The sequence below is a fragment of the Miniopterus natalensis genome, chromosome 2 (genome assembly GCF_054644295.1).
Source record: "Miniopterus natalensis isolate mMinNat1 chromosome 2, mMinNat1.hap1, whole genome shotgun sequence".
NCBI lineage: Eukaryota > Metazoa > Chordata > Mammalia > Chiroptera > Miniopteridae > Miniopterus > Miniopterus natalensis.
In genome coordinates, this window is record NC_142082.1 from 132,032,176 (window position 1) to 132,054,267 (window position 22,092).

General features: G+C 40.8%; 1 protein-coding gene across 1 annotated transcript in view; it reads left to right on the top strand.

Moving 5' to 3' along the window:
• The first annotated feature begins 2,696 nt into the window (after positions 1–2,696).
• Positions 2,697–22,092, top strand: part of C2H12orf56 (chromosome 2 C12orf56 homolog) — a 61,757-nt gene continuing 42,361 nt past the window's right edge. Inside the window, exons 1-2 of the mRNA XM_087814566.1 lie at positions 2,697–2,948; positions 21,332–21,488. Coding sequence (XP_087670692.1) covers positions 2,697–2,948; positions 21,332–21,488 — 409 coding nt within the window. The remainder of the gene's footprint in view (positions 2,949–21,331; positions 21,489–22,092) is intronic.

The window sequence follows — 22,092 nt, forward strand, 5'->3', positions numbered from 1 at the left end:
CTGACCCTGCTGGGGTGGGTGTGAGAGGCAATGTTTCTCTGTTTCTTTCTCTCTCTCTCTCCCTCCCTCCTTTCCACTCTCTCTGAAAAACAATGGAAAAAATATCCTCTAGTGAGGATTAACAATGAAAAAATTTTCTTTTAAAGTACAGATAGCATTCTTTTGTTTGTATGTGTGTGCATGTAGATTAGATTTTTGTCCTGAGCCTTAATCTAAAATTTAAAAAGTCAGGCTAGCATGCAACAAAAATTTGATATTACTTTGTATACGGGGAATCAAACAACTATATATGTACCAGTAAATCATACATTTGTTAAATTTATTTTTAAAACACTTATACAAGTTTCACTCAGGTATACTCAGTACTCAGGTACCTTTTCTAAGTACTTTAGAAATATTGTTAATTCTCATAATAACCCTAATGGGGTTGGTACTATTACTTCATTTTACAGATGGGGAAACTGAAGCACTAGGAGATTAAAGTAATTTGTTCAAGGTCATTTAGCACTGAATGTGAGAACTGGAACTTAAACCCAGGTCATAAGACTCTACTCATAACAACTGTCCTTTCAAACCAATTGAATAGACCTAAGGCTACTGTTCTTCTGGTGAAAGTTCTTCTGGGTAGTGAGAGTGCCTTCGGGGATTAGTTCCAGGTAAGTAATGTTCCATTTCCTTCCACAGTTTTATCAACAAACATCTATTAGGTGCTTGATTATACAGGATATGTACCAAATGAGTTTGGACATGCTTAGAAGGTAAGTAAGCGTCCACCTCAGGTGTATTTATGTTAACGATCCACATAAAGTTTACCAAAAGCTAAGGGACTGGGGTTACGTCACATGTCTATAGTGCTTTTATATTCATATTCATTCACTGCCTTTGTTCCTCACACCAACTCTTTGGTTCACAGGGAAAATATTAGTAGTTTCATTTTAAGGATGATAAAACTGAGGCTTAAAATTGTTAAATGACTTTCCAAAAATCTCAGCTAGTGAGCAACAGGATTAGCACTATCACCCAGGCAGTGATCTTTCTCCTACATTAACCCCCTTCTTAGAATCTGAACTTAGCTGTTACTTTGGCAACAGTGCAGAACACTGCCTAGAAACCATGACACTGCCTTCTCCGTGTGCCACAAAGGTAACTGAGGTCATTAGCCATCAATCCCTTTAAATTTCCTTCTTCATGTGCTGCATCCTAACTTGTTAAACCTAGTGCCCTCGTCACCAAAACCTTATTTTTGATAGGCTTCTTGGCAGATAGATCAGGTATGCTGTCTTTTCTGGAATGTCCAGACATTCTGTTTCTGTTAGTCCTGGGTATGGAGCAGGAAGCCTGAGAGATACCTAACGGCAGCTGGAGTGAGGTCTTTCCCCAAACTTGGGCCTCACATTCCACCTCTGATAGAGCCATTTCTTGTGAGGTGTGGCTATTTCGCAAAGGTGTTGGTTTGAGGTAACAAACTCTGTGTAGAGTGGTTTAGATAGGGAATAGTCTTTATTTTAGAGGAAATAGCTGTGCCCTTGGAGCTCACTTTTCATCCAGTTGTGTTCTGAAGTCTAAGAAAACTTTAACTGCTAGGTCATTTAAGATTTTGTCAGCAGGTGGCACTGCTCTCTTCACTCACCAAATAACAGTCTCTCCAAGAAAAGAAATTCTGTGACTGATATTGGGTTCCTCAGACTTGTTTAGCCAGACTCAAACATTTCTCCTCGGTTCCCTTTTGTAGCAATTTAGTGTACAATATCTGCTTATGGATTTTAATTTATTTATATACTCTTTCCACAAAAAATTTGAAATTGCTTACAACATATGGTATATGAGGAAAAGGAGAATATAATTAGCACTGAAGAAGATATAATTTGATTCTGGGTTGCCAGTAGCTGGAGGAATTGTAGGATTATTGGAAGCAAGTTTCTGCTATACTTTTTTCATCTCTCTAACCTAATTTATAATGTTATTCCTGTTCTGTCAAATCTAAGCAGTACTTTCACTACCTTGTGGCCTCAAGGCTGCACAATCAGCATTCCTAAACCTATAAGCTTCAATTTTTCAAGATGCAGGCCTCACCCATTCATTCATCCTGGGCATTGAGACCACAAGTATATCCATTAGGTAGCCTTGGCTGTACCTAATCAATTTATGATTGAATTCTCTTCTCAGAGAGCTTTTAGCTAGTTGGAGAGAAGACCTACGTTTATATTTATTAAAATTAGAGCGCTGTTGCAGGCAATGTTGTAATCAAACGCTAAATCTTTGTGATGGGTGTTAATAGGGATCTAGGATTGTTCTGCCCATATAAAAAAAATGAGTCAATTCCATTTCGTTCAAGTTTCTAACAGCAAACCGGATTAAAACTGCTGCTTCAATAGTTTGTAAGGAATGGCATGGCCCACAATAGCTGGGGCAGCCCCCAAGGGCTCGGCCAAGGGGGAGGGCCAGCGTCTCACCCCGCCCACTGGTGTCTGAGGCTGGGACAACTGACCAGAGGGCGGGGGCCGGGCGGAGGGCTCCAGGGAACCAGGCTGGGAGCCGAGCCCCAAAGTTGCCCCCTTCCTTCCCCGCAGCTCCCTGCGCCCGGGGGCACGTGGCAGCGGCTTCGTGGCGCGCGGGTTCCACCAGGGGCGGCGCGGAGGCGGGGCCGCGCGCGGGCGTCCGCTGTCCCCAGCCCCGCGCCCCGGCGGGCGCCCCGCATGGCCAGCCCCGCGGGGTCCGGCTTCCCCGCGCGCACCAACAGCCGCCTGGACGCGTTCCTGCGCCGGCACCTGGCGCCCGAGGTCTACGACGCCGTCCGCGCCTACGAGCCCTGCATCGTGGTGTCCGACTCGGAGAAGCGCACCCTCAAGTACCTGGTCCTCAGCGACCGGCTCATCTACCTGACCGAGAACCCGCCCAAGTCCATCCGGCAGGTCGTGGCGCTGCGGGACGTCGTGGCCATCGAGCTGGTGAGGAGCGCGGGCGGGCCGCCGGGTTCGCGGGAACCCACTTCGTGCCCACCCCCCGCCCCCGGTCCCAGCCCCAGCCCCCCTGCGCGCGGGCAGGAGGAAGACCTGCCCCTGCCCTCCCTGGACTCCGAGCTCGGCGGCTTCCTCCGCTCTGGCAGCCGCGCCGGGCGCCGTGCGGCGCCGCACAGACCGCGCCCTGCGCGCTCCGGCCTCCCCCGCCCCGGTGGGGCTGCGGGCCTGAGAACGTAGCTCCAGTCCAAAGTACGCTCCAAAGCCGTCCCTGCGTTCATTAGGCACCTAGCCTGTGCTACACAGCGAGGGTGCAGAAGTGGAACAGGGCTCCTTCCTAGAGACAGAAAGCCAACGCCAGTGCAAATGAATGGCATGTGATAAGGGCTATTATGCCTTGTTTACTTTTTTTCTTTTTTAACCTCCAACGCTTAGAGCAGGCTAAATAGTGCTCAGTACGAATAAGTGAATGGATGCGTTAATGAGATGTGCACAGGATGCCTGGCAATCTCAGGCGGGTCACTTGATCCAAACTGGGCTCAGGTCATGCTGGAAAAACGGCCTTGGCAGGACTGTCATCAGAGTGCAGCCTTGAAAGAGAGACAATCTGGCGTAGCCACACCTTGTCCCAGTTTTTAGTGTGCTGCTACTGTATCTCTTTCCTCCAGGAATAGATTTACCTTATAAACCAACAACAGATTGGAAGCAGTCTCTCCTCTCCAATTACAGTTTTTTCCCCCTTGGCTCCCTTTGTCTGAGCTGCTCTCCAGGTGTGTGCTTACTTTTTCCACTGGGGACAGGTGTCTAGTCTTGTTTTTTTTCCCCCTTGTATGAGTCTCTGTGTTCCCCAAGGGAGACGTTGGTGAGACTCTTGATGGAGCCCTTTTGCCAAGAGAATCATAGCTTGTTTGGAATAGTCTGTAAGAAGAGAATAAAATTAATAAAATAAACATTCTTTTTTTTTCTACTTAAAATACCTCTGTGGGATAATATCACAATGCAAATTTCTTTTTTTTAATTAAAAGTTGGGAAGTAAAATTGCCTTTTCCTTTATTGCCACTATTTCCATTATCTTGAACTAAAATAAAAAAATTAAATTTCCTTTATTAAATGTTTTTAAAAACATTAAATGCTCAGCCTTTTCTGGTGTCAAAACATTTATTGTTTTGACAAAAAGTAGTGATTTTAGGATATTGTTACTCTTCCCAAGAAGAAACAATATATGCATCTCAGTAGTTGTTATATATTTTTCTTTTTGAGCTCTCAGAATCTGAAAAGTACAGTAGAGCTCCCTAGGCCCCCCTGAGCCAAGAATCCTACAAAAGGCTTACCAATTTATTTGGTCATGTTTTATGTACAGAATTTACCTTGCAGGCATATAGAAGAATGTGTAATGTCTATAAAGGTGCTGAACAAATCTAAGATTTTGGCACCTTTGATAGACTGAATGTCAGTCTTGCACAATATAGTTTAACTTTGGTTAAAGTTGGGGTAGGCAGATTAACGGCTCCTAAACGATATCCCTGGAACCTGTGAATATGTTACAGAACATCATTACATGGCAAAGGGGAAGTAAAGTTGCAGATGGAGTTAAGGTTGTTTGCTAATTAGCTGACTTTAAAATAGGGAGATGATTTTGGATTATCTGGGTGGGTCCAAGGTAATCACAAAGTGCATGAAAGTAGAAAAGTAAGGCAGAAAAAGAGTCAGTGGCAGAGCGCTGTAGCATGAGAGCCTACTGGTTCTGAAGGTGGACAGGGGCCGCGGGCCAAGGAATGTGGGCAGCCCCTAGAGGCTGGAAAATGCAAGGAATTGGGTTTGTGCCTCCAGAAGGAACGCAGGCCTGACCTCTTGATTTTAGCCCAGTGAGATCCAGGTCAGACTTCTTTACTCCAGAACTGTAAGAGAATAAATCTGTTGTTTTATACCACTGAATTTGTGGTCACGTATTACAATAGCAATGGGACATTAATATAGTAGTTCTCTATTACGGTGTTTTAAAATGAGTAATTGTTTTTAAAAAATATTGTTTCAGTGAGAAATAAATATAATCATGCCAAGAACAAGTTCCTTAAAAAGTTCTTTTTCTGAGTTTTAATAAAACAGTTCTAGGGTTATTATTATAGTTCAGTGGCTTGTACTAAGCTCCATAGGACCTGTGAAAAATGAGTGTCACAGAATTGCTTTACTTGGTATCAGTTAATAACCACAGATATAGTTGACTGTCATCCCCCTACGAACACTAGGTCCTTACTTAATACTGGAGTGTATAGACTTTTCCTGATTTCTGTGTTTATCTTATGAGGTTGTCCTCCTATCCACGCTAACAAAAGACCAGAACTTGGACTGGGTACAATTGAGATTTCCTTTGCATCAAAGACGAGCTTAAAGTGTACCTGGAGATCTCAGTAGGTGTTTGATATGGTTCATCTCCTGAAAGAAAGAGTTTCTCAGGTTGCTTGGGCAGAGCTTTTATAAAAGGCTGACATTTTCCTTAACAGTTACTTTTGAAATCTTTCTCTAGAGCTCTGCCTTTGCTGTACGCATCAAAACTCTATTCTTTAAGTGCTTCTAAGATTAGACACATGTTAACGTGTGAGAACCAAATATCCAGAAGGGCCTGTGAATTTCCTGGGGGTTCACACCATCCTAACAGCTACCAAGTAAAAAGGGTATCTTTTGACTCCAGCTGCCCTCGCCTGACGTCTTGCCTCTTTCTCCTGGTCCGTTCACTGCCCCCTCCCTGAATGTCTGCTCTCCAGCCACCCCAGGCTGCACGTGGCTTCTTGAACACAGGCAACGATGCACCTTTTACAGCCTGGCTTCTTTGCTTACAGTGTTCATTTCAAGGTTGTTCAGATCATCGTATCTACAATCCTCCTCCTGCTCCTCCTCTTAAAAATGTAAAACAAAAAACACACACACAACATTCTTAACTTGGACAGGTCATAGGCTGTGCTGAAGGGACCCCTGTAGTTTGCCAGCTGATCCCTGCTTCCCCATTTCCGTATTCAGATCCTGCACGTTTTCTAGGCTAAGTGAGGTCACTCTTTCTTCAAACTGCTTTTCCTCGACTGAGCCCACGATGGCGGGTGTTTAGGTCTGGTTTGCTTGTGGCTGTACCTCTGCTTCCTAGAATACTGCCTGGCGCAGATGAGATGCCCAGTACATATTTGTTACCTATTCAGCATAACCTGTCTGTTCTCTTTCTGAATTTATTGCCTGCAGTACACATTTGGGCGTTTTAGAATACATTTTTATTCAGCTGTTGCTTTCTACCTGTGCAGACTTGGTCAAGTTTTTGAACCTCCGCCCCATGCCCCACTCCCCCATCGGTAAAGTGGAGACGGCAGCACCTTACTTGCAGGGTGGGTGGAAGGAGTAAATGAACAGACGTAACCCTTAAAACAGCACTTGGCACCTGATAAGAGCTGCATACATGTTAGTTATAATTAATAACCTTTTTTCACATATATTTAGTCAATTAGGCTCACCACTGTCCAAATTAGGACACTTAGCTTTAGATTTAGGAAATTTGGGAAGAAAATAACTGTTTTTGAGCATTTACTATGTATTAGGTGTTTTAAAATACATCCTCATTTATTATTCTTGAAAATCTGCCCAGTAGGTTTGATAAGTTTAGTACTTTCTTTTTTTAAAAAAATATGTCTTTATTGATTCCAGAGAGAGGACAAGAGAGGGAGAGAGAGAGAAACACCAGTGATAAGAGAGAGTCATTGACCGGCTGCCTCCTGCACGCCCCCCGCTGGGGATCGAGCCCGCAACCCGGGCATGTGCCCTGACTGGGAATCGAACCCCGATCTCCTGGATCCTAGGTCGACGCTCAACCGCTGACCTGCACCTGCCGGGCCACAAGTTTAATACTTTCAAAAACAGAATTCCCCATGTTCCCCCCAAACCTGTTCATCCCTTAGCTTTCTTTCCCTATTTTAGGAAATAACATCTTCCATCATCTTTGTCTTTCTGTCACTTGCACATCCAACGTATCAGTATATCTTCTTTTTTCAAGTGTACTGAGGTAACATTGGTTAATAACATTATATAATTTTTAGGTGTACAACATTATAATTCGATGTCTCTATACGCTCTTGCGCATTCCCAACCCTAAGTCTGGTTTCCTTCCGTTACCATGTATTTGACTCCCTTTACCCAGTTCACCCTCCTCCCACCCCCGTTTCCTTCTAGTAACCACCATTCTGTTTGTATCTGAATTTGTTTTTGTTTGTTAGTTCATTTGTTACTTTTTGTTTCATATCCCACATGTTAGTGAGATCATTTGGTGTTTGTCTTTTTCTGTCTAGCATTTCATTTAGCATAATACCCTCAAGGTCCAGCCCCGTTGCTGCAAATGGCAGTATTTCATCTTTTTTATGGCCGAGTAGTATTCCCTTGTGTATAGCCCACGTCTTCTCTATCCATCGATGGACACTTAGGTGGTTTCCAGGTCTTGGCTACTGTAAATAGAGCTGGAATGAACATGGAGGTGCATATTGTCTTTACAAATCAGTGTTTGCATATTTTGGGGGTAAATACCCAGAAGAGGAATTGCTGGAGCATATGGTAGTTCTGTTCTTTCTTTCTTTCTTCTTTATTTTGTTAATCCTTACCCAAGGATATTTTTCCATTGATTTTTAGAGAGAGTGAAAGGGAGGAAGGGAGGGGGAGGGGGAATGAAGAGAAAGAGGGGGAGAGGGAGAGAGGGGGAGACTGGGGGAGAGGGAGGCAGAGGGAGAGAAACGTTGATGTGAGAGAGACATACGTCGACTGGTTGCCTCCTGCAGCCGCCCCGGGAGCAAGCCCGCAGCTGAGGTGCGTGCCCTTGACTGGGACTCAAGCCGAAACCCTTCAGCACACAGGCCGATGCTCCAACCACCGGGCACACCAGCCAGGGCGATAGTTCTATTCTTAATTTTAAAGGAACCCCTATGCTAGTACATCCTCTTGTCTGTGTAAAGGAAGAAAGAGCCTTCCTCATCCCTCTTAGGGTCCCTGAACTGACAAAGACAGACTGATAGGAGAAAAGCGTACGCATTTATTTAATCTAAATTTTACACGACACGGGAACCTTTATAAGGAAACGAAGACCTGAAGAAACAGTTAAGCCTGTGCATTTTTAGTGGTAGGTGGGATGAAGAGAGAGTCATGGAAAGATGTGATAGGACACAAAGGGGTGTGAGCTGTGAACACACGGGGCGGGGGGGGGGGGGGGAGCTTAGCAAGGCCCGTTGTTGGGATTCCTCTAGGCATCCTCGCCTCACAGACCGGCTGTTTCTTTCCCCGGGGTATAGGGAGGGCACCTCTCCCATGCTTGGGGGAAGGTCAGAGAGACTTTCCTGCATCTGTTTGTTTTTTTTTCCCAAATTCCTTCAGCTTAAAATATTCGGCATGCCACGGTGCCATATTTTGGGGTTGCATGTTCTGAACCCTGTCACTTGTCTTCCAACATATATCCAACTATAACCTTTCTTATGCCTTTTTCTGGTGTCACTTGTCACTTATCTAGACTATTGAAATTGCCTCCAAGTTGATTCCTCTCCAAATAGCATTTGGGATGATCTCTCTAAACATACACTATGAATGAAATTATGTCACTCTTCTGCTTCAAAGCTTCCATGAGCCCGCAGACTCCTTATTGCCTCCAAAAACCTCTGTGAACCAACCCCTCCATCTCTTTCTGACCTCCTACCACTCTTCCATAAGCTCTTTACTCTCTTCTACCAGGCCTCAGTGCCTTTGTACTTGCCGCCCTACCTGGAACACTCTTCCCAGGTCCTCAGAGGGTTGATTCCTTCTTGTCAATTGTGTTTTTAAATTCAGCATCATCCAATCTAAAGTACCATTTCCTCATCACACTATCATATGTATTTGTTTCAAAGCACTTATCATTATCAATATTATAAGATTAAGCTTTGCGATGATTTGTTGTCTATCTACCATAGTAAATGTAGGCTCCATGAGAGCAGGACGTTGTCGGTCTGGTTCATCCCTGGGTCACTGTGCACTGTATTCCCTGACACACAGTAGGTGGTCAATAATTACTTGTCAATTGGAAGAATTAACGAATGAACGGATGGACGCTCAGGTCCATCATACAGTTTGCCTCTTAGAAAGGGAGCTCATATTTCATTATTTCCGGTTATTGAGGGACCCCAAAGACTGACAACTCATCACACTGGCCAGAGTGACACAACCAGTTAGTGGCAGAGCCAGAGTAAGTTCTCACAGGTCTCAGGATGCTCAGGCTCAGCCCTGTCACCCTCCTTTTGTGTTTGATGTTGTCCCTGTGTTGTTGATCTGTGTCATGCATTCTGAGAGGTAATAAGAGCTATGTAAGATGAGACCATGTTATGGGTGCTTCTTTAGATTTCTTTCTCTATTTTGACTCATTTGTAACACTTCAAAGTTCTCACTGTAGGAGGCAGAAAGCGGTGGTAAATTCTTATCCGTCATTTTGGCTTCTTTCTAGTAGTTTGCATAGGCTAGGTTGGATATTGTATTCAAGCCTTGAGAAACCCCATGAGGGCAGGCATTTTGTCAGTTGGATTCACCTCTATGTGCCCAGTGACTGGAATGATAGTGTACTGGTCAGGATAGTCTAGGTTAAGATGCACAACAAACAGCCCGAAGTCTCAGTGCTGTAACACAACGTACAGTCTGTCTTATTCAAGCTACTTGTCCATTGTGGATTAGCACAGGTCTGTATTCACCTTGGGCACAAGATACGTTGATACTTAGCCACACGTCTTAATATCAGAGGCTGTATCTCAGCACATGCCTGTTTAATCACCATGGCAGGGGAGATTAACTCGGCGAATTATATCCTGGGTTTACACTTCAACCCAGAGGTAGCACATGTCACTTCTTCTCACATTTCACCAGCCAGAGACAGGCACATGTCTAACTTAAAAGGGGGCAGGCAAATGTGATCCTGCTATGTGTGCATTCCACGTGTCTGGGAGAGAGAACAGGAAGATCTGTGAACAGCTCTAATGCCTACTTCAAATTGCTGACATTTTACTGAGTGCTTACTATATGCCACCCAGCTGCTATTCTGAGTGCTTAATTTGGAACTTCTTTATTCTTATAACAACCTCAGATAATATTGTTAGCTGATTAACAGATAAGGAACCTGAAGTACAGAGAATTTAAGCAATTTGCCCAAGGTCATCAAAAAATAGCAGAGTGAGAATTTGAACCCAAGTAGTCCGGCTCCGGAGTCAGTGCTCTTAATCTCTAGGCTGCAGCTGCCCCGGTACATAGTTTTATTGACTGATTATCCAGAAGACTCTAAGCTCTTTGAAAACAGAAACTCCATCTTATATTTTTTATGTTTCAGTTTTGCACTTTGCAGTAGGAACTAAAAAATATCCATGATGAATTGAACTGAATAAATTAGAACCTAGAAAATCGACTGCTGAAAGCTAGGGCTCTTTAATCCTCCAAAATTAAAGCTGCTAGGGGAAGTCTGAAACGAGACTCTGAAACCAAGACTAAGGAAATAAGGTAAATATGGAATTGTTAACAAAATATCGGAAAACAAGAAATAAGGGACATCCCCTTGCCTTTTGAAGGTACTGTTTTAATAAAAGAGTAAGTCAGTTCCAGTTGTGCATATAAATATGGATAAAAATGATATAGATACATGCATGATGACATAGTATTCTCAAGAGATTTAGTCAAAGAAGTTAGGGGCATTTTCAGATAAAGCCTTAGTCATTTGAGGTAATAACAAAAAAGATAATTCTCTTCTCTCCCAAAATGTCACTTGCTGCCACCATCAGAGACAAATACTGGACTGAGTGGACCATGATCTGGCTCAGCATTGCATTGCTGAGGTTCTTATGAACAACCGAAGGCCATTAATTATAACAGATATCTCTTGGGCATTTATCATGTTCCAGCCTTGTGCCAAACACTTTAAATGGATTATCCCATTTAATTTTATTTATTCTATAAGGAAGGTGATATTACCTTTTTTTTTTTTAAACAAATGAGAAAACTGGCAGAGAAAGGGTAAATACTTGCACAAGGTCCTGTATTCAGAAAACACCTGAGCTGGAATGTAAACTTAGGCCTTTTGACTTCCGAGCCTGCAATCTAAAACCACTATGCACATAGTAACAACTGGCCTTCTTGGCTGTCAAGAACGAGGGCATGAAGTTATAAACATCCTTCTTTTTATAATTTAAAATTTAAATTTTTTAAAAACGTAAAAAAAATTGTAATTGATTTTTCAGAGGAGGGGTGGGGGGAGAGAGAGAAACATCAAAGGGGATGAAGCTCCAACCAACTGAGCCATACCAGCCAGGGCTATAAACACCTTTTTCATTCTCAAACACCATCTCTCTGTATTCAACGTTATTGTCCTTCAAAGCTGAGACTGGTGTCATTGCTGTTGCTGATGAGGCTCAGGGACAGGTTTGGTAGGTAGGACGTAGGTAGGAGTAGCATTTTTTCCCACAAGGCCAAGCCTTGAAAGCTTTTTTTCTTCTTTTAGTCTGTCTTAGCTGTGGCTCTTGGCCGTGAGGCAGTGATTTTTCAAGTGTAACATTGAAATAGTCTAGGGAGTCTCCAATATTATGATGAAACAGTGCCCAATTCTCCAAAGTGCTAATTCCTTCTGGAATATGTGGGTGAATCATTCGTGCTGGCAGTATTCATAGATTACAAAAATAGCTCATCTACTCAGACTTCCTTAGGGATTGGCATGATATAGCTCAGGTAGAGCATAATGGGAAAAAACACCTGGTCAAGACTGCGATGAGTTTTTTAATTATGACGGTGGAAGGATTTGCCAAATGCTAACTGTAAAAATAGCTTCTACTTTGGTGTAAACTTATGTGTAGTGTGACACAGGTAACTGCTAATGTGGTTTAATTTGAGGGAAATCCATTCAAGATATCCGCATATATTCATTTGATCTACTGAATCCATTGGTCCTGGTTCAGATTCTCTCTGGAATACTCTTGGAACAGGTAATTCATCAAATTGAAACTTGAGTGAATTAATCTATTACTTGCTTTTCTCTCTGTGTTGGAGACTGTAGAATTAGAGCTTGATGTGCAGAGAGGAAGTGAGGTCTTGAAAGAACCATGGACGTTAAAGATATCCCACAATTTAGCTCCTTTTGGGCCTTACGTCTGCTACCTAATGCCCCAATAAGTAATGATCTCTACGCTGAGGCCCAGTACGTGGATGTGCCTTCAGTTTTTCCATTTTCCCTTTTCCTCTGGTTTAAGTTTTTCTTCTTTCTATACTGTACCATTCTATTGAACAGGTGTTAGATGTTATATGGAGTATTCTACCAATGTGTTGAATTACCAGGGACTATAAATACATAAATGAATACAAAAAATTGTACCTGCTTTTGAGTATCTTATAACTTAGAGAGGAAGGCAAGCAAAAAGGAAATGAGAAAAAGAGTTATAAGCAGAAATGTGAAAATAGACATAATAACCAGAATATGGTGAGAAGCCAGAAGAGGAACTCACATAAGCTGTTGAGGGGAATAAATGGGTAAAGGTTCACCGAGGCAGTAATTTTTTTATCATCTTGGCCTTGAAGGATGAATAGTAGGTTTTAGGCAGAAAAAAGGGCAAGAGTATTCGAAAGGAGCAAATAGCATATTCTTGATCAACTTTCTATAGCATGTCTAAACCCGCATCGGTGGAACCAAGGAGAGCCCTGTTTTAGTGAAGGCCACAGAGCTTTTCTGTTTTTAGCTGTCTTTTACAGACAGTTTGTTCAAACCACGATCCCATCAAGACTCACACATTGCACTTGGCTGTCATCTTAAGCATAAACTAACTAGAATAACAGGTGTGACTTGTCAAATGCCCATCACCACCCTTGGTAATTATAAGCATCTAGCTGATCATGTTTTATCTGTACTCCACCCAAGTTTCCCCCGAAGGATTATTTTAAAGCAATTCTCATACATATTATTTCATCCATAGACAGTTCAGTGTATATCGCTAAGAAAGAAGGACAGTTTTAAAAAAAATAACCATAATGCCATTATCACACCTAAAAAAATTAAAAATCATTTCCTTGGTAACATTAAATATTCAGTGAATGTTCAGATTTCCCCACTTGCGCAAAAATCTTTTTACAGTGGTTGTGTTTGAATTAGGATCCAACTTATGTCCACATGTTGTGTTTATTTGTCTCTTAAATCCCTTTTAATCCACGACAATTCTTTCCTCTTCATTTTTTCTGTCGCTTATTTGCTGGAGAAGTCTTGTGACTTGGTCTGGAGAATTTCCCACACACCGGATCTACCCGACTGCATCTCCGTGGAGTCCGTTAACGTGGTGCTCTAGTTCCTGTATTTCCTGTAAACGGCGATGGCAGGATGCAGCTTCAGTTTTTTGGCAAGAACGCTCATAGCTGATGCTGCATACGTCCTACTGCATCCCATCAATCGTCATGTACCATCCTTCGCCTCTCTTTCTGTGATGGTCAGACAGATTTGTGGATTGTTGTGTCTCAGACTTTTAAAACTAAAACTATCACCCCTCTTCCCCGCCTTCTTTTTCTTAATTTATCCTCCCTCAAGGGTATTTTTTTCCATTGCTTTTCAGAGAGAGTGGAAGGGGGGAGGGGAGAGAGAGAGAGGGAAACATGGATGTGAGAGAGACACATGGATTGGTTGCCTCCCCCAGATTGAGACTCTGGGACCCTTCAGTCCATGGGCCGACACCCTAACCACTGAGCCAAACCAGCTAGGGCTCCATTTAGTGTTTCTTGTAGGTCTACTAGTACCAGTACCTTTTAGAAAGTATAGATTCTTTGGGATATAGACGTTGAATTCTTTAAAAGGAATGTCCTTAACAAAATGCATAGGTAAATTACATATTTACATAAATATACTGCCTCCCCCCACAAACAGGACCCTGCAGACGCTTTTTGCCTGCATCTTTGCAAAAAAGCCCACCTGGTTCTTCCTGATCACATAAATACATTTCCTGAAATACAGTCATTAGCAGAGTTAAGTTTTAATATTTTACAATTATAATGTAGTTTTGTATTTACATATATGTATGTATTTCAAGCTGAGCTAGGCTATAACCGATTCATTTTACACATTAGGAAGCCAACCAAAGTCAAAAGAGATCAAGTAACTTGACCAAAGTCACACTGCTAGTTAGTAGGAGAGGCCAGACTAGAAAACAGATTTCCTAACTACTGGTTCATAGTGTTTCCCTAACATTCCAAATGTCTGTCAAGATGTTGACTGTGATTACCTAGTTTGGTCATGATGTACTTAATAATTAGGGCATAAAACAATGAATTGGTCCATAAGGGTTTAGTTAGAATAATTTATACTAGTTAATTACATTGCTGTCTGCCTGATGGCTTTCCTTTAGGACATTTTAGCACCTTGCAACTCAGAAATCTGATTTCCAAGTGATTTTTAATCCTGATCTTTGTACATTAATTTACGTTAAGTTCATTTTTTAGGTTTTCTTAGCCTAAGGTTCTCTTTCATGTTTCAATCCCTCTTTGATATCAAGTCTTTGATAGAAACTCTATAGGTGGACGATTCATGAGAATGTATAGGAAATGAGAGCCACCTAAGCAAAATGGGTCAATTTAGTAATTAGAAAATTTAGAATTTTTGAGGATCATGCAACATTTGTTATCTATTACTCATGTTTGTATACTAGAGTCTTTCTCCTTAAACATTGCCTTACAGTGAAGATACAAAAGTCTACTTCATGGTAACATTGTCCTGTCTCATAATAGAAGCAATTTGATTTTTAGACCCATGGTATGTTAGTTTCTTGGTATATGTATGTTTTCTACTTTGTGTGTCATTTTGTGTGTCATAAATTAAGACAAAGGCTTCATTTTGAATCTCTGGTCTGCCACTTACTAGCAGTGGACTCTCTGAGTTTCAGGTTCCTCATATTCCCCTGTAAAATGAGAATAGTTCTTCTGACACATGGACTTGTTTGATGAGTCAGTGAGCTAATGCCTATAAAGCACTTAAAAAACATGTAGTAAGTGCCTGATAAATGCTGGCTTTTATTATTTTCTGGGTGGTACTGTTTGAACATTTAATTTCTTGCTCTTTCCCATATTCACACTGGACTCTCCACAAGGATCAGAATCCTTAAGAGTCCCTTGAAAAGTAAGGATGGGAAGGTGGGCTGGCCCCTCTCTGACTTACAGCCTGGGAAAGCGCAAAGCCGTGCAGTGCCCAAGGGAGGCAGACCTGTTGTCTAAGCAGCGGGTGGCCTTATGTCTGGGTATAGTTGTCCAACTGTGTTCACTAGAAGGACTCACTGGTGTCAGAAATGGTTTATAACACTGAGAAGATACAGATTAATTCAACAAAGGAAAAGGGGCATGGGATGAAGTGCAGGAGAAACCAGGTGTAAGCTTCCAGGTGTCCTCTCCCAGTGCAGTAGCATGGACAGGCTTAATTTTCCCAGCAATGTGTTACACGTGCAAAGTGTTACCGCAGGAAACTCACCTGAGCCTTGGTGTCCAGAGTTTTTATTGGGGGTCAGTCATGTAGGCATGCAGGACCTGCATGAGTGGCCTCAGATACTCAGACTCCAGTCCCCCTTCCACCTCCTCACCCTCACCCCCTGAAAAATAGGTATTTACCATAAATTACATCCTCAGAATAAATTTATCTGATCAAACCGGTAGAGTATGGCCCACCGTGTCAGGCATACAAGAATGCTTTTATCAGGCAGAATCTGCCAAGGCTCAGAAGTTCTCTCCCGGGATCAGGCTAAGGGTCAGTCTAAAGATGGGCCTTTCAAGTTCAAAGTATGAGCAAACCGGACCCGTGGAATTAACCCTTTCTTGCACACCTACCTAACCTTTTAACTTCACAGATTGAGAAAAGGTATACCCGGCTGGTGAGCCAGCATGGCTTCTTTTTTCGCCCTTTCACACAGGTAACATGGTTCTTAAGATTTTTTTCAATGCCCAAAATTTTACTGGGAGAATAGCAGTTGGTGTATCACTTAGCTACAGACTACTAGTGATGGGGTTATAGAGTACACCTTTCTCAGAGGCAGGGAAAGGTCAGATATTAGTTATAACTTATGACTGTCCTTAGACTTTTTGTAGTACTGACTGGGAGGAAGAACTTAGGAGGCTGTTTGCAAATAATTCCAAGTTCCTCAGTCTCAGTTTCTAATGAGAAAAGACAGCTGAAGTTACCATTTATGTTAGTGGAGCAGTACAAGTACAGCACTGGGTCAATAATGTCATACAATTATATTTAAAAGAGATGATTTATTAAATATGTACAAATAGTGTGATTTAATTATAAGAGTTTTTAATGTCAGCAAGTCATAGGAAAAAATCTGCCATGTGTCTTGTTTGGAGTTCTAAAATTATTTTCATGTAGACAGTCTTAGTTATTATTACCTATGCTAGAAGTTGTCTGGGTAAAAACAGTTCTTTCGACTTTGATAAATAATCCTAAAAACACAAATCCAATGCTCTATGAAACAATGAATAACCTTAAATTATTTCTAACCTAAATAAGCTAAGAATTCACTTACAAAATAGAATTAAACTCACACTATTTAAAGCTTAAAGCATAAAGTTAGAAAATTATAAATAAAATTCTATAGGATCATTATAATATTATCTATCATCTATCATCTACCTATCTGTCAATCAATCAATCATCTATCTGTCTATCTATCATCATCTGTCTATCTATCATCTATCTATCATCATCTCCCTTTACAGATACAGATGCAGATATGTTCCCTTGGCTATATGACAGTCATCAGTATAATCATCTACCCCTCCTTTGCAGTGAGAGGCCTCATAGTGTGCATAGAAATGCCTTTGTAAAAGTTAGGTTGCTATAAACAAACTATCTTCATAACCATATTAGATGTTGTCCTTACTGCCCACCTCCTCTGTTTAATTCTTCTGTGATACATTTTCAGAGAATAGTGTGCACACGTTTATGACTATGAGATTCCAGGACCACCACTGAAATATTTTTTTAACAATCAGCCAAACAACTGTCTTTATCATAGTATGTAGATGATTCTTAGAATAAAAATAAATAAAAATTATATACTTATAATCTGTTACAAACAAGACAGCAGGCCCCAAATGAAGTTACTTATGCTAAGCTCCACATCACCAAACTGAGATTACAGAAATGGAACCTGAAACCAGTCAGTCAGGAATCACCTTGATACTGGTCCAAAGTCCTTGTGCCTGATGCTTCAAAAGGCCAAAATTCAGAACGTCAAGAGTTGGAGAAAGGAAAGGTTTATTGATTGAGAAGGCGCCAACTGAGTATATGGGAGCCTTAGTGGTGTCTCAAATCCATCTTACCAAAGTACAGAGTTCAGGCTTCTTTTATGTCAAAGAAAGAGGGAATGGGAGGGGATGTCTCTGTAAAACTCAAGCTGCAAGCTGAATTCCCCTAATGATTAGAAGCTCTTAGCCTGAAGGCCATAGGAGCAAAGCAGGCCTGACCAAGACAGAGTCAAAGAGAGATGGAGCATTTCACTATGTTACAGCCCGATCAGCACTTAGGTAACCTTCCCGAGAGACCCGGCCATCCCCTAAAGGAAAGTAACCTTGCAATAACCAACTTACTTTTTTTGACTAGTATAACGCCCTTGTTCCCACTCCCATTGCCTATAAAAGTCTGTCATTTTTGTAGAGATCCTCAGAGCTCCTTTCTGTCTGCTAGATTGGATGCTGCTCATTTGAATTTATTTTTGCTCAAATAAATTCAAAATTTTTAATATGCCTCGGTTTATCTTTTAACAAGTCCCACCATCCAGAGATAACCACAGTTAACCACACACAGAAGAAAATTTGGTGTACAACTTTCCAAACTATGTTCTCTGCATTAGCACACACAGAGCCATACTCCACGTACTGCTTTATAATCTTTTATTTTTACTTTACAGCATAGCATGGACATTTCCATACCAATGAACACAGAAAAAATTTACACGAGTGCTTTATATGGATGCCCCCATAGTGTATCTAAGGAAGGTATTATGTCTTGAATGACAAAGCTAACCAAATTCGATGATTACAGCAGCTAAAAAGAGGCCTGGCTCTTACTTCCTCCCAAATTAAGGAATTAGCATAATTTGACTGAAACTCTGACATAATGAATCCAGCTGCTTGATTGCTGTTTGGATTCCAGCCTTGTTTTCAGAAGAAAGACTTCTCTGTCTCTCCCTGACAAAAATCCCCACCTCTGACCTCTAGTAGGGCTGCAAGCTTAAACCTTAGTTGTTTGTATAAAATCGGCTTTGGATAGACTAGACTGCCTTGTCTTCTAATTCTAGTTCCACCATTTACTAGTTTTGTGAAGTTAACTCTCTGGATCTCAGTTTCTTTACTGCAAAATGGGGTTAATAATAACTACCTCATAGATTTGTTGTACTATTATATAAGATGGTATGTGCTATGTTCTATAAACTGTGTAATTATTATTCAAATTTTTATTACCGAAAACTGGTAATAAAACATTTGACTCAGAAATATTTACATATTTATTTGCATTCAGTTTACTTAAAGCATACTTTTCGTCAGATCAATACTAAGCAGACTTGGAATCACAGCCAGTTAGACTAAAGTCTTAACAAACAGGCCCCCCCATAAACTCCAGAAGGATTACAGAACTAAATGTGAAAGAGGAAACTGGAAAGGAAATAGAAACCACGGGTGACTATCTGATTTCAGGGTGTAAAAGACATTTCTAAACATAAATCAGGGAGAGAAATTAAAAGGACAGAATGTTGATTTACCACTTAGAAATTTTGAGTTTCTATATGTTTTTTATTTTTATTTATTTTTTACATATTTTTATTGATTTCAGAGAGAGGAAGGGAGGGGGGAGAGTGAGAAAACATCAATGATGAGTCATTGATTCGCTGCCTCCTGCACACCCCCTGCTGGGGATCAAGCCTGAAACCCCGGGCATGTGCCCTGACTGGGTATCGAACTGGGATCTCCTGGATCCTAGGTCGATGCTCAACCGCTGAGCCACACCGGTCAGGCTTCTGTATGTTTTTTAAAAGATACAAAAATGTTTCCTACAAATCAAGGCATGTAAAATAACTCAAAGACAATGAAAGGAATAAATAACTTGGATGGAGGAGCTAATCAGAACACTTTTTTTTTTTTTTTATTTACTGATTTTTGAGAGAGAGAGAGAGATTATTCAATTTATTCATTGGTTGATTCTGTATGTGCCCTGACCAGGGATTGAACCCACAACCTTGGTGTATCTGGCCAGAGCTAAACAGAACATTTCTAACTATTCCCCCCTCCCAATTAAAAGCCTTTCACAATTTTTCCTGATAGTCTGTCCCATGCCCACCATCAGAATAATCTCAAAGGAAGGATTATTCTTAATCACAAAATTAGGCTCTCTTTAGATCGGCCTGATTATTTATGTAGGTGCCACAAAAGTGTTAGTTTACCATGTATTTGCAGATCTAGAACACGGAACAACTATTGCAGCCGTAAATTTAACTTCTGCCTGGAAATTTTTATAATGAATGTCAGGTTAGACTTTCAAAAGCCTCTGTTATTTGCTTTCCCAAGGCAAGTAAATCAAATCCAAGGAACTCTCACCACCTGATTTTCCTGAAGCACCCATAAATTTGAGTGAATTTTGAGGTCCTGAGATGTCGCCTGGAGTCCTGGAAAGCCTGACTCAGCCTATCAGTGTGGTCTGAGTAATGTCAACTCAGCTATGAACCATTAGTAGCCTGAAGAACCTAGTTAGTCCTTTCCCTAGGAGGCTCTGAGACGTTCCTATGTCGAAGACACAAACTCTGATCTTTAACATTTAGTAGAACCTTGAAGCAAGCATTACAATAAAATAGAAATTATCGCTAGGAGATAGAGACTTCAAACGGCTGTGGTTAGTTTTGAGAACTTTCAAATGTGGAAGGTCTGATGGAAGTTTGTATCAAGAATAGGCAACTGAGAAGAACATTTGGTGGTCCCTATGGTCTGCAGAACAAAGATCATAAAGCCATTGCAAAAAATTAGACAAAATGTCCTTAAGCAGAGCGATGAAGCCCGTTCTCAAAGGAATCAGTAAAAGTTACATCTGATTTGTAAAGTGAGTGAACGTAGTTTATGCAGAGGGAGAGTCTTGAATATAACATAATACAAAGACACACACACACACACACACAGTGGGGCAAAAGTAGCTTTATAGTTGTTTGTGTGGAAAATAACAGAATAATTTATAAGTAATAATATAAGAATAAACTCTGTTTTTCATACAACTATAAACCTGACATATACATACAATGTGCCAAGAATATACCAACTATAAACCAAGAATAGTAAGTTAAGATATTCAGCAAGTCTAAAGTAGGCCTAGATATCTGTATTTTTTAAAAACTGCATAAGTAAGATGGATGTAGTTCCCCACTAAAAATTTACTGGTCTGGAAGGTGGTAAATTCAAATTAAAAACAAGGCTGTCACCAAGTCAACATCTTGCGTAATATCTGAAATTATGACTGACAATAATCTACTATTGTCTAATATGATCAGGCCAAGCACCACCAAGACTCTGATCAATAAAAATGTATTGTGGACAGGAAGGGCACTGACAAATCTCCAGAGACTTCCCATAAAACATGTAATTTCTGAGATATTTATATATTTTACCTGTGCAAATCTAACCTAAGGAAGGTTGAGCATCTCTTCTGATTGGACAACTCTTCCCATGAAATTTATAATAGTAAATAGACCAAATAAATCTTAACTTCTCTTTTTATAAGGTAAAATAACACATCTTTGTGATTTTCTTTCAGGGGCCCCCTGGGAAAAGTATTTATTGAAAACTTTTCCCTTTTTGATCAAGAATAGAAAACAGGCCTCTTTGGATAGAAGAGAAAGCTACATATGAGCAGGGAACTTCCAATAATTCAAACCTACATGTCTGTGTTCATGGAAACTTCGTAGTCTGTTCCTACAAATGGACATTGTCTTCTGCATAGGAAAATTCTAGTTTAAGTCCAGCTAATTATACATTTTCGAGAGCTTTTAAAAAAATCCTTTTACAAAATGGAAGTAAGGAGATATATTTTAACAAACACAAACACTGTTACTATTTATTTAGCAATCCTATAGTGTAAATAGTTTCCTGGGTTCTGTTGCTGAGCACATTTTTTGTAAGAACTAAAACAAATAGAGGAGGAATTGGGAAACCTAACAACAAGAAGAGGAAAGATTTACCAGGGAAAAAATAAAAAGAAAAGGCGCAGTTTAAACTTACCCTGAGCTTTGGAGGATTTCTTGTCCCAGAAAACATAAGCAGTTGTATTTATCTTCAGTCAACTCAATTTTTTTTTTTCTTTTCAGATTGATGATTACCCAGAATTTTTGAGTCCACAAGACAGAGAAACCAACCAACACATTCGTATCATCTATTCAACTGTTTTGAAAAAGGAGTGTGAAAAGTCAAAAGGTGTCAGGAAATTCTTACCATTTCATCATGCCAATGCCAACAACAAAAAGGGTATGTCATATACTTCTTAAAGTAACACAAGAAAAGATACATTTCTTTATGAGACACAAAAGATAATGTTCTTTTTTCCCTCCCAACTTTCCTAAAGTATGACTGACAAAAAGTGTATCTAAGGTATACAGTGTATTATTTTGATATATGTATACACTGTGAAATGATTACCACCATCAGGCTAATTTAGATATCCACCACCTCACACAGTTAAGTGTGTGTGAGTGTGTGTGTGTGTGTGTGTGGGGGGGGTGAGAACACTTGAGATCCACTTTCTTTGCAATTTTCAAGTACACAGTACATTATTATTAACTACAGTTACCATGCTGGACATTCTGGTCTTCAGAACTTATCTTGTAACTGAAAGTTTGTTCCCTTTGACAAACATCTACAGTTTCCCCCCACCCCCACTCCCCTGGTAACCACCATTTTACTCTGTTTTACTATATATTTGCCTTTTTTTTTTTTTTTAAATATATATCTTTATTGATTTCAGAGAGAGGAAGGGAAAGGGAGAGAGAGAGAAGCATCAATGATGAGACAGTGGTCACTGATCGGCTGCCTCCTGCACGCCCCTAACGGGTGATTGAGCCCGAAACCTGGG